This window comes from Mycteria americana, chromosome 3 (assembly GCF_035582795.1).
Source record: "Mycteria americana isolate JAX WOST 10 ecotype Jacksonville Zoo and Gardens chromosome 3, USCA_MyAme_1.0, whole genome shotgun sequence".
Taxonomy (NCBI): domain Eukaryota; kingdom Metazoa; phylum Chordata; class Aves; order Ciconiiformes; family Ciconiidae; genus Mycteria; species Mycteria americana.
Genome location: NC_134367.1, coordinates 87,462,261 through 87,476,216, shown reverse-complemented (window position 1 = coordinate 87,476,216; position 13,956 = coordinate 87,462,261). Strand labels below are relative to the sequence as shown.

Genomic DNA, 13,956 nt, shown 5'->3' with positions numbered 1-13,956 from the left:
TATGAACTACAGTGGATCTTAGGTTGATATTTAAAAAGGTATATTTGTGCATTTATATTTATGCAATGCTGGAATAAGTTGCTGGATTGATAGCCATAAAAAATGAAAAGTAATTGTCTATTAGCTGAAGGAAAAGAGAAGAGATGCGACAAGTTTATATGGCCCTATTAACTCCTAATGGCTAAAAGGACAGAGAGATACCTTAACATTGAGTTCATGTAGATTCATCTTAGCTGGATGAGATTGCCTGAGGTGAGAGTAAGACCACCTTAGTCTCCATACATAACTGAAGAAGACATATAGGCTCCTATTGGGAATGATTCAGATCTTAAATAACCTTAACTGGCTCCTGGAGAAGGCCAGGTTGCTCTTCCCATTTTTTACATAGAGAACTAGTAGTGACTATATACTTGTGTATATGAGTCAGTGGCCAGTGAGAGAAAAAGAAACTCTTACTCCTACTGTAACCAACCTTGCCAGGATTATAGGTTGCTCTGGCAGGGTCTTTCAAATAATTTCTTCTCCAGTTGTCTCCATCCCTTTTTTCTGCTCCTTGTTCCACTTCTGCTTGACCCACCTAGAGTCATCACAGAGTTGTAATATAATTCAGGTTGAGACGGACCTCAGGAGGACTCTAGTCCAATTCCTTGCTCAAAACAAGGTCAACTGTAAGGTCAAACATGTTGCCCAGGACTTTATCCATTCAGGTCTTGAAACCCTCCAAGGATGCAGACTGCAGAGCCTCCCTGGGCAGCCTTTTCTGCTGCTTGGCTGAAGTCAGAACCATCCCCGGTTTAGTTTATTGCCATTGTCTATTTTTTTTTTTTTTTAATTGCCATGCAACTCCATGAAACTCGTCTCCCTCATTTGGTAATCACCTTTTAGGCGTTGGAAGGGTGCTGCTAGGCACCCCCTAAACCTTCTCTTTTTCAGTCCAAGCAAGCCCAGCTCCCCCAGCCTCTCCTTACGGGGTGCGTTCTCCAGTTCCAAACATCTTGGTGACCCTCCACGGGACTCACTCAAGTTTGTTGATGTCTTTCTTGTATTGGAGTGGACATATTATTCCCAACTGGACATAGTAGTCCAGATGTGGTCTAAAGATTGCTGGGTAAAGGGCAATAATGTGAGCTCCTTGTGCTCTTGAAAAATATTACAATTCAGAATCCAGGAAGAACATGAAACAAATCTGGAACCTATTTAGTTTCTGCTAGATCTGAAGAGAATGCGCTCTCGTCTGTGTCAGAGCTCCCTGGCAAGCCCTGTCACCCTTATCTAAGAAATCCTTTCTCTAAAAAATGTCAGCACATTTCTCCCTTTGTTTTTCTCTCATTTCACAAAGATACATAATACCTGCAAAACTAAAGTTTTTGGAATTGGCAATAAGTTGCAGTGTGAAGAACAAAGAAAAGCTTAATAAAATTAAAAGGTAGATGAAGTGAACTAAAATGAAAAGAACCTCAGCAACGGACTCACTACAGAAAGCGTTGACTCAAAATTTCTGATCCAAGGGATAATAGAATTTAGTGGCTTGAAATAAATGAATAACAACAATATATGGACTTCCATTAATTAGGATAATTATAGGGATTTGCAGATATGTCAAGCACAAGGAGCGAAGCAACTACCTTTCTCCTGTTAGAGAGATTTCTTGTAGGCTTGTGACTGGGAGAAGGCTTGTTAACAGGATTGTGGCATTTTATAGCAGGCCAGAGAGCTCCCTGCCGGAGAGGGTGTGTTGTATTTTCTTAGATAATGGCTCTGATGGAGGGGCAGGAACCAGTTTGCTAAACACAGAGATCACAAGGACTATTGGGTATCAAATAAACCCTGGTAGGGTTATGTGCTCTCAGTTAAGTACTGTCCAGATCCCCTTTCTTGCTTCTTTCACATGCTTGCTGACTTTGTGTTAGCTTAAAAATGTCCCACTACACCTCCTGTATCTCCTACACCAGTGAATGTCTCCAGGTGAGCAAAAGGGTGAAACAGGGAATTTTCTGGAATGCTGGTGAAGTATGGGGAAATAAATAAGCCTGTGTTTTCTTCTCATATCCAAAATAATAATGTGTGAAGCATAAATGAATCCCTCTTTCTGTGTTTGTTAGCAAGCACACAGATATCAGGACTCGCATTTCTTTCTGCATGATGATGCTGTGACTGCTGGTCAGATGCCACAGTGATGTTTTAAAGAGGCAGGATAAGACAGATCCATGCTGCAACATTTACGCTTGCCATTTTTGAAAGCCAAATTACAGGCAATAGGAACAAATGAGCTCTTTTTAGAGGATGAATATGAATTTGTGTATGTTGTGGTTTAACATGTTTTCCATAGTGCAAATATTCATCCTTACTGATTCTGCATACTTTCTGGATTCATGCTGAATTCATGTTTTAGATCAAAGATCCCTCATTTTTTAGGCAGATCTCACTATTTCTGTCTTTCTTCTCCTTGACTTTTTCTTCCTTCCCTTTCCCACCTTCCCCTTACTCCCTAAGTGTCCAATATGGCCTTTTTATTGATCTTTTTCCTTTTCTCATCCCTAATGTTGTCCTGCAGCAGTGTTGTCCTCTCCAGCACCAGCTCCTGTAACTGGTGGCTTTGTCATATAGCTCAGAAACCCTTGTGCTCCTTTCCAGGGCTCATCTTTTAAAATTAGGATGCTTCAGTGGTTGTGGACTGATATTAGCAGGTTATGCTAGGAAATTTTTAATGGTATAGCAGAAATTGCTGTGCAGCTGTTTTAGGGATATGTACTGGAGTTGTTACAAGGTTGGTAAAGAAATACGGTAAAGAAACAGTAGGACTTAAATACTGCAACAAGAGCAGGACTGTAACTAATGCTGTTCTCTTCCTACAACACTGTGTTCTTATCAGCCAAATAATGACAATACTGAGTAAGAGACTTCAGGGACTGATACTGGACAGTGACTCACTGAAAATACAAGAGCATGTATAAACCTGACTGTTACGTATTATGGTTTTGTTCATTAAAGTTAATTGAATTCATCCTGTGTGTGTCCAGTTCTGGACTCTTCACTACAAGAGAGACATGCACACACTAGAGAGTCCAACAAAGGGCCACAAAGATGGTTAAGGGCCTGGAGCACCTCTCCTATAAGAAAAGATGCTGTTCAGTCTGGAGAAGGCTCAGGTGGAAGCTCATCTATGTGTATAAATACCTGGTGGGAGGGTGTAAAGAAGATGGAACCAGGCTCTTTTCAGTCATGCCCAGTGACAGGACCAGAGGCAATGGGCACAAACTGAAACACAGTAGGTTCCCTCTGAACAACGGGAAACACTTTTTTCCTGTGAGAGTGATCAAGCACTGGCACAGGTTGCCCAGAGAGAGGTTGTGGAGTCTCCCTCCTTGGAGATTTTCAAAAGCCATCTAGACATGGTCCTGGGCAACTGGGTCTAGGTGTCCCTGCTTGAGCATGGGGGTTTGATCAGATGACCTTCAGAGGTCCCTTCCAACCTCAACCATTCTCTGATTCAGTGATCCTTTGTTATTTTCCCAGTATTGAGAAACTTTTAAGGAAATCTGTATCCTTTACTGTAGTTCTGATAAAGCTAGTGAGGAAGATATCATGCAATTGGAATCAACTATTTTAAAATCATGTAATCTGAAACTGTTCTGAAGAGGAAAAGCAGGCTGCACCATCAGGGTAAAAATGATAGCTTCTTTTCAGCTTCAAAACGAGTGAGTGAACATTGTGGTAGCTACCTGCTAATGCTGATGTAAGTAGTGGAACTGAGGCTATAAATGGGACATCTAATAGCCATTTGTTAAGGAGAGTAAGGGAGGTTTTTTGGTTGCATCATTATGTTGCATAGAAAAAGACAGCACTTTCAGGATGGCAGGACCTTGACTGAGAGTCAAGTGGTTATCTGCAGGAGATAAGGTAAATCTGAACAAGGAAACTAAACTGCTGAAAAGATGTTATTTAATTTTTAAATTTATCTTTCTTTTGTTCTTCAAACAGTGGAAGCTCTACATTTGGGAACACTGATGGCAGCACATGGCTATTTCTTTCCAATCTCAGACCATGTTCTAACACTAAAGGATGATGGCACCTTTTATCGGTTCCAGGTAAGTGTTTTCAAAATGTTCGTGACTTGCACAAATGGAGGCTCATATTAAAGGCCTTACACAAAGGTTCATAGCAAATTTTAACCATACTTATGTAACCTAGTAAATGGTGGCAATTCCCCTTAAAGTAAAAAATGGTAGAAGGATTTTACTTAGAAATTAAGTCAGCAAAGTGTTAAGATGATAGTGATCATTTTGATCCCTGGAAAAAGTGTGATAATGCCAAGTATGGAAGTATGTCTCATGAAATAAATTAATCTAGTATTTGAGAAATATAGTGAAAGAAATGAAATTATCTTATTGACTCTTATTCCTAACATAGTCTTAATTTGGAAAGGGGAAATTATTTTACTTATTAAACCTATAGCAGAAATCTGATTAAAAATGGAGGGTAATATTTATGTGAGGATTTCCTTACTGATAACAGAGTAGTATTGAAGTAGTGTGTATTCTTCAAACAAGTGCAGACACATTTCTACATTGATCTGTCAGTCCCATTGCATACAACAAACATGCAGGTGCTTCAGAACAAGCTGGAAGGATGTATATGTATGTATATGTATATCTATACCTACATGTATATTATTCAGATGCCTACATAGTTGTATTTTATTATATTAGATTTCAAACTAAGGGTTTGGGGAGCAGGAATGTTGCTTTTCTAATACTGAATAGCAAGCTAGAAGTTTGCAGAGCAGTACCACCTGTGGCTTGAAACAAATGATTGCACAGTGTCTGATTATGTATTCTAGAGAAGGAATCAACTTTGCTTGCCATGTGCCACCTTTGACAGTGGTGGTTGTGTTCTGTATTGCTCTTCCTATTAGGTGGTCTTCCTGGTAGGTATCACCAACAGCTGCTCCAAGATCTTCCCTAGATATTTCTTGCTTTGAAATTATATGATGATTATCACTATGAAATTGATTATATGAATACCATAGTTTGGTAATCCTGCTATGTTAGTTCTAACTGTGTTAAATACTTACAGAAAAATAATATCTGGTAGAACAAAATCTATTGTCTTCAAGATATTTAAGGCTAAGCTTTGTCTTAAATATTGTTTAAATAAGAAGCCATCAAGAATAAAATAAAACTGAGATTGTGGTCTTTAAAATGCAGAAGAAAACTGTGATACATTGGAGACCAATCATAGTCTCAAATATTATATTAGATTAATTGCTGTACAATACTTTCATCAATATTTTGGCTTGAGTTCTATAGACCCACATAAGGGAAGAGAAAGGTTCATAATACTTGGTCTAAAATGAAATCCTAGAGTGAATATAATTAAATATGTACAGCACAGTCTGGCAAGAAAGAGAATGATTATTGCATACATGCATACAATATTATCATATTTTCATATGTAGATCCTTTGGGTCATACAGTGCAAAAAACCTGTCCTTCAGCAGGAGAGTGTTACATGTGTACATGGGTAATACAAAGAGCAGTCACTCCAAGCCTCCTCTCCCAGATCCACAGTTACCTTTGATCCTGGAGAGAGGATTTGAAGGAAAAGTTTTCCTTCTCATGGTGCTTCATCCTCCTCAGTGTTCAGTATAAAGAAGAGAGGGATGGCACAGGGGTGAAGGGACTTACTGCTGAGAGAAAGGCACTGATGTGGTTGTGAGGTAAGTAAGTGAAAAGTGAAAAGAAATCATGCAGTGGTTGAGGCTCCAGTTCTTGGCTTGTCTCTGCATAAGCAGCGGCCAGAAGGACAAAATTTTTGAGGACTTCGTTTTGCAGAGAATAGGACTTATTTATAGGAGTGCTGGTCATTGAATTCTGCACAGCTGCTGGACTGCTTCTATCTCAAGCATGGAAAATGAGGACCTCTGCTAGCATGATAATTCAACCGAAGGAAAGTATAGATTTGAATTAGCTGCGCTGTGAACAAGAGTACTGCAGCTACCCTGCCACGGGCTTTCCTCAGAGAGGTCTACAGCCTACATGTTTGGACATGAAGCTTCAGTGAGGGTTAGACTGTAAAATTATATCAGTTGATTTACATAAGTTAAGGATTTGGCACCTATTTGACATATGCATATGAAATAAGATAATTTCCTCAAGTGTTGCTCAGTATATATCTGCAGTATTTTGGTGGTTTGCTGCTCTGTGGTACCTTTTGCATTGCTATTCCTATGCTAACAATGTTAAAACAATGCAATTTCAGCTGTTAATGTATAGCACGAGAAAAAACTCATAGTGGTGTCATACTGTTAACTGGAGTTGTAACAGCAAAAGTTATGTCATTACAATTCCACATTCCCCACCAAAATAAGACTAATATAAAATCTGTTACTGAAGCTGTTAAATTGGAAGATGAAGACAACATACTCAATGGGGAGGAAAGTTTGACTGCAAATGTGTGAATTTTGCACTAGAATAGTTGTTTAGGTGCTTTGGAACTAGGACCCCCTGAGTATTGGACAGGATTCACAAATTTCTGGATATTTTAATAGAAAGAAAACTGTGCACCTGCCAGCACTGAAAAGTTCAGAAGCCATCCCTGCAGAGGAATCTCCATCTGCAATACAGAGACCTGACTTACAAGAAACAGGCTAGCTACAATAGTGTTCTCCATGCACTTCATTTTTTGTTTTCCAAAGGGTGACGCATTCCCTCCTGACAGTAAAATTACTTCCAGTTTGTTTTAAACAACCTTCTGTTGTATAGAAATAGCTAAAAGCAGTGGAGATTGTGCTTCATTTGTGCAAATGCCCTTTTACAGGCAAAATTATACTTTTTCAGTTATTACTCTTGCCATCAGGAGGGCTGTAAAATCAGTTATATGTGCTTTTTAAAATAATGTGGCCTTAGAAATAAAAAAAATCATTCTGGATCATTCTTTGACCTACTCAGGTGTAATTAGCTTAGTTTCTGCAATAACAATTTAATTCAAAGGGGATGGATCTATATATTAATTGCCTTCCTCAGAGAGGAAATTTCTTATTAGTTTCAACAAGGCAAAGCAGAAAATTCAGGGATAGTGATACTTTCTGAATCATCCTGAAGAGCCGCATTGGCTTTTCCTGGTAATTCAAGCCTGGGACCAAAGAAGGAGCTGAATACCTGCTAACCACCCTCCTCTACCTGAGAGCGAATAGTTATGAGGGGCCCAAATAAGAAAAGCAAGGTGCACCTTAGAAAGCAGATCTTCCTGGGGCCAGGGATTACTCACTGAGACCTTTCATCCATATCCACGTAAGTGGATATGTCCGTCCTGGTGAGGAATGCCTGACTTGCCCTCTCAGCTGGTAAACTTCTATAATAGTCTCCCAGGGAAAGATCTGTTGATTTCTTCTACGAGTTCCACATGCATACTAAGTATCTCAATGTTCATAGCAAAAAATAATATTTCCTAATATTTTTTGTCTTTAAACAAACTCCTAGGATACTTGAGGCTAGTGATAATCACACTCCCGTTTTTTGATGAGATTAATTTGTGATTTAACGTAAATTAATTTTCAGAGATGATGTTTAGGTTCTGCTGTTGGTTTGTAACTTTTAAGATGGAAGGCATAAATAGCTGAGAAAAAGTGTGAAAATGGGAACAGTTTCTTGTGAAAGCATGAGTCTGGTGAAGATAGCAGCAAAACTCATGGATTTTGGCAAGATAGAGATGTCACCTGTGATGTCTTCTCCTGTTCTACCACTGGAATCACTTTCTTGACAAACGCATTTAACCTCTCTGGCCTTGTTTTCCCATGCCTAAATTGGGGCTAAAATTATATAGCAGGATCATGGAATATCTTTGCTGCAAAATAGTGTAGGCATGAAGTGTTGTGGATCCTTGTGTCTCAGGTGGAATTACATTGCTTCCCGCATCTCTTTGCGTCAGCCCTGTTCAACTAGCTACCTCTTGGCTCAGTCCTGGGCCAGCCTCTGGCCATTCTGAATACTGAGGCTGTGGCTGAACATCACAGCTCTCCAGCCACTCTCCACAGCCTTGCTGGATCATCTACTATGCCTTAAGGGAAGGATTTTATTGGAAGCCAGATTTTAGAAATAAAAAAGAAGCAGGTTGTCTTATCCAGCATTTGGCAGATTTTCTCGGCAATTGCAGGTGCAAGGACGAATTTATTGCCTCTTCAGCTCAGGCTCAGCATATACAGGTTCTGTTTAGGTTTCAAAGAGGAAAAAATAATTTCAAATCCATGTGTCTTTCTGACTGCCCTGTCAATGCCCTTTTTTCTTTTTTAACTCCCTACTCAGACACTTCCCCCCCACACTGCTTTCCATGCTCATCCCCTTTCCAGGTTAGAAAAGAGGAGTCACAGAGCCAAAATCTTTATTTTTTCCAACTTCCTCAACATCTCTTTCAATAATTGTGAGCTAACTGTGGAGCACTACTTCCTGGCATCCTTCCTCTATGGGCTTGACAGTGCTAGACCAGCGATCTTACCCTTTTCCTTTACCAGGAGATCATTTGAGTCGACTGCAGTGAATGTAAAACTGAATGCCCGTGAGTTCTGCCATCCATCATGCAAGGCATTTGAGACTGTGTATAACTATTTTTTAGCAAAGACTTGATTTCTGCTGTTTATAAAGACTCCCTGGTGCCTGTGAGAACAATAGCAGTAATATGCAAAGGAAAGTTTGTGAGTGATTTGAATATTTCTCTCCCATCCCAGTAATTAGATTTTAAAAGATTTCATGGAGTGGAGCGGCTTCAGAAACAACAATTCTTTTCTTATTACTACCAACAAGGGGTAGCTGAAAGATGCTTAATGATTTCCCTCCTCAGTAATACAGTTTAATGCATAGAAATTAATCATGTTTTATAAAAGCTGATGGGCAACACTGATTTTTACAAGTGGCTGTTTCATTAGCTCAGATATTATTATTGATTCATTTTATGGTAGGGCCAAAGCAGATCTATTTGTTTTATCACAGGATTGCTCACGATGCATAGCAGCCACTGTTGCCAATTTGTTCAGTGAAGAATCTGTGCTGTATTCAAGGATTTTGTTTCATATGACTTTATTAACAGGAGGGTTATGGATTTCTGTAGTTAGGTTTACCTAATGATATTAGTCTATAATGTAAGAGAACCCATATGCGTTTGTGTGTGCAAAACCAGTTTTCTGTCAATGGCATGAAGATCCTTGTAACAGCCTGTTTTGTTCTGAATGCTTAAATGGCTCTACAATCGCATGTGCAGTGCTAGGTAAGTGTTATTTCTCTAGCTGCTGACTTGTACTGTCTGCTTATTCAAATTACAGATACAATTAAACAAAGTGTCTTAAAGTGTACTGATAAAAACTGGCAGCATTATTTCTGCCTGGGCTGATAAACAGTACTTGACTTTCCCCAAACCATTTTACCACCCACCTTCCTTCCGGCTATAAGTGGGATGTCATGGCAAAATGACAAATGTTCCCTGTTTAATACTTGTTCATGACGAACTGCTTCGCATTTCCTTCTCAGGAAAAGTAAAATGCTTAAGTGTGATAATTCCTTCAGATTTTCTACATTTCACAAAAACCCTTGATATTTCATAATCTCTTTAAGATTAAATCTCTTAAAGATATTTTTTAAAGATAAATCTCTTAAGGATATTTCATAATATCTTTATCAATGATCTGGACAAGGGGATGGAGTGCACCCTCAGTAAGTTTGCAGACGACACCAAGTTGGGTGGGAGTGTTGATCTGCTTGAGGGAAGGAAGGCTCTACAGAGGGACCTGGACAGGCTGGATTGATGGGCTGGGGCCAATTGTATGAGGTTCAACAAGGCTAAGCGTCGCATCCTGCACTTGGGCCACAACAACCCCATGCAATGCTACAGGCTTGGGGAAGAGTGGCTGGAAAGCTGCCAGGCAGAAAAGAACCTGGGGGTGTTGGTGGACAGCTGGCTGAATATGAGCCAGCAGTGTGCCCAGGTGGCCAAGAAGGCCAATAGCATCCTGGCTTGTATCAGAAATAGCGTGGCCAGCAGGACTAGGGAAGTGATCGTCCCCCTGTATTCAGCACTGGTAAGGCCGCACCTCGAATACTGTGTTCAGTTTTGGGCCCCTCACTACAACAGGGACATTGAGGTGCTGGAGCGTGTCCAGAGAAGGGCAACGAAGCTGGTGAAGGGTCTGGAGGAGAAGTCTGATGAGGAGCGGCTGAGGGAGCTGGGATTGTTTAGTCTGGAGAAAAGGAGGCTGAGGGGAGACCTTATCGCTCTCTACAACTGCCTGAGAGGAGGTTGTAGAGAGGTGGGGGTCGGTCTCTTCTCCCAGGTAGCGAGCGATAGGATGAGAGGAAATGGCCTCAAGTTGTGCCAGGGGAGGTTTAGATTGGATATTAGGAAAAATTTCTTCACCAAAAGGGTTGTCAAGTATTGGACCAGGCTGCCCAGGGAAGTGGTTGAGTCACCACTCCTGGAGGTATTTAAAAGACGTGTAGATGTGGTGCTGAGGGACATGGTTTAGTGGTGGACTTGGCAGTGCTAGGTTAATGGTTGGACTTGATGATCTTAAAGGTCTTTTCCAATCTAAATGATTCTATGATTCTGTGATCTTCTCTTTGAAAATGGTAGTGTTGAAGTACGATGTTATACCATGTCTGTAACTCTCCTGGGGAAAATCTTCACTTATATAGGGTTTCTAGATCATGAAACAAGGCACATAGATTGTATAATTTTTGTGCTATAGGAATATGTGTGTTTCCAGGGACATTATAATTCTTCTACAGTGTACTTGGGATATGTGGGTTGTAACAAATAGTTAAACTAAGCTTTGTTTGCATAGTCCATGTATACAGAAGGTCATTTATGTGGGCACACACCTCCTATTCTCACTCCTGACCTCATTCCATGAGACCATGAGGATCTTATCAGAGTCTTCTTACTTCCTAATCTTTCCTTGTTGACCAAGGCAAATCTTCTTCCCTCAGTCTCCATGGATAACCTCTCTAGCAAATTCTTCTAAGGGATTATTAAATGTCTGGACTGTGAAATTGTGTGGAGACTTTTGAAACAGAAGTGGAAAGATATGAACTCAGCACATACATTATAGTCACGTGTTATGTGATTAAACTATTTGATGTCTGTAACATCTAAGGGACAAAGTAAACTTCAGACTCCGTTTGCAGGAAAATCAGGTTTTTGGAGTCAAAGGTTCCAGGGATTTCTGTCTGAAACCTTGTGCAAGCTCGATGTTAACTTGCCTGATTGCAGAGGTTGGGCCAATAAATCTCCGTGCAGGTAGGAGCCCATGAGGCACTGGGGCTGAGGAGGACTGCAGCTGGGGGTGGTGGGGATGCACCCAGAGCGTGCTCCTGAAGAATGGAGACAGGCAAGGGGCTGTTCAGTGCACTCAAGGGCCAGCCTGAATGGGGTGCCTTGATACACGTTTCCTCAAAATCTTAATGTATCATTCTAATAACTGAATTGTACTATCATGGGACCCTTGTGATGAGGTTTGTCCCTGGGTCTTTTCTGAGCCAGGAGTGATGTTGCTTGAGATTTACTTTTATTGCTACAATTTATCAAGGGGTATTCCAGTTTATCCAATGTGCATGACACATGGCGAGGTAGATTAAGACCAGAACTTTGTGGCTGTTAAATACCAAACAATTAGGCAAGAAAATGTGGAATACACCTTTGGGAAAACGTCAGTCATTTAACTACACACAAGTTTATTGTTGGTGTTTTTTTCCCATGCAATCACAGCATTGCAAATATCCTTTAATCAGAAACTGATTTTTTTAACATGTTTCATTTTCAGTGTCTAGGTTTTTTTAAAGATTTTTCTTGATTTTTTGGACTTTCTTTCTGTTTAAGTCTTAATCCTGTCCCTTACCACTATTTTTTGTGTCTGGTTTTAGGAGAATTTTCCTTGTCTCTGCACCCACCAATGCCATTTCCTGCTTTGAAAGTGAAGAATAGTTGTCTACTCTTTGAATACAACTTTATCAGCAGCTATAGCTGCTTTTGAGCACTTATCTTATGGTGATACCATAATTCTTTACTTGCTGGTAAGAAAGTAATGTAGGACTTTGCCTTGGTCAAAATACATAGCATCTACTGTTTATTTCTCATCTAGTAGAGGCTTTATATTGTCAGTGACCTAATACATTTTTGAAAAATCCAAATTTTAGTAACCTTTAGCTTTTCAGGATTCAGAAATGGATAGTTTATTACAATTGTTCAATCTAGACACTAGATCTAGAAAGATTAGAATACAGAAAATTTCATCTTTTCCCCTTTTCTGAAAAAGGTAGATCTTCCCCTTGCTGTAGTCTTCTGAGGCTCCTCTGCCTTATATGATTTTTTTTAAAATAACTGCCCATGTTTCAAAGGTTACTTGAACGAATATTTTTTCCATGTATAACTTGCTCTTCAGGTAACTTGCACCCCTTTAAACATCATACAGATAATCCAATACTTTTGATAACTCTTGCCGGTTAGATACTAGATACTATAGAGAGATAGAGGTAGAGGAGAAAGAGAAGTAGCAGAGCAAAAATTTCATCATAGTATTTACACATGCGTATGACTCATGGTGCTGAGGAACCAGGAGTTGTTCTGTAGTTTGGTGTCCTGGTTTCAGCTGAGACAGAGTTAATTTTCTTCGTAGTGGCTGGTGAGGCTTTTTTGTTTTCTACAAATAAACACAATTTACCCACATGAAAACACAGTAATTCCTTAAGTGTTCTGTGCTGAATTTCATCAGGCCTCTAACCTGAACTGTCTGACCTCATATAAATATTCTTCTTCCTGTTTTTTTTCCTGTACTTTGCCCTGTAGTCTTATCTTCATGTCAAAATTAATTTTGGGCATGTTTGCAGAGCTGATTGCAGGCAGACTTGAACTTTGTTCCCACTGGGAGCCAGCTGGCTGGAGGCCAGCTCCGGCTACATTGCAGTGCTTCAGCTGATGAGCTGTACTTCTCAGCAGGTCCCATTAAATGCATCTGAGCACCACACAGGCAGGGTCATGGCTTGCAGTTCAGAGGCAGCTTGTGCCTGCTCAGTTCAGAGCATCAGCAAGGAGAGCTCACGCCTGTGTGTCATTCCCTGGGCAAAAAGACCTTTATCTGACCACAGTCTCCCTCCTTCTGGAGACTCAAACAAGGAAGGCATTTAATACACTTCTGTACTTATCTGTACTAACTGTTATTTGAACCCCTTCCTCATATCATAATGTTTGCCTTTTGCTGGAGTTTCTTTTTGGCTTACCTTATAACAAATTATTGAAACCTTTTATTATGACGTATCATGTGCTTTGCTAATTAAAACTCATGTTCTATTTTAACTTTTCTGCTTTTATCTCCAGAGGCATGGTGGCACAGGGAGGCTTAGACTCATCCTTAGTAGCATACGCATTAATTTGTGCTTTTTCCATGATCTCTTTTTCATGTTTAGTTGATTGGAGATTGCCAGTGTGGTTACACTGGCCTGTCACTACGCTTTCTCTCTAAAAGTACTTGGAGGTTTCATCGGGCTCTTTCAATAACTGCCATCTCCCTTCCATCTCTTTGTCCCTTGGTTTACTTTCCTGAGACCTCCTCCGCCTGTTCTCTGAGCCTGCTGGCCCTCACGCTGCTGTGCTCGTCTTTGCAGAATACCAGTCTCATCCTGCAGTTACTTTCACTCCAAGTACCACACCTGCAAAGTCTTGGTCGGGTATTCTTTAATGGAACAAAATCTATTTTATCTGTTCCCTCGAAAGTTTCGTTCAGCTTTAGAAGGGAAAATGTGTCCTCCGTGCATTTTCACACTTCTCAGCATTGGTCTGAACTGAGTCCCTCTGTTAGAAGCAGGTCCTGCCATTGGGACGCACCTTTTCATCCTTCAGAAAAGCCTTGGCCACCTAGTGAGCCTCTGCCTCCTAGTGAGCTAAAGTAACATTTCACAACATTGAAAATCCTGCCCC

The 13,956-nt window shown here is 40.3% G+C and overlaps 1 protein-coding gene across 1 annotated transcript in view; it reads left to right on the top strand.

Moving 5' to 3' along the window:
• The window catches only part of RGS7 (regulator of G protein signaling 7), a 233,371-nt gene that overhangs the window by 167,867 nt on the left and 51,548 nt on the right, over positions 1-13,956 (top strand). The window contains exon 5 of the mRNA XM_075497396.1: positions 3,982-4,088. Coding sequence (XP_075353511.1) covers positions 3,982-4,088 — 107 coding nt within the window. The remainder of the gene's footprint in view (positions 1-3,981; positions 4,089-13,956) is intronic.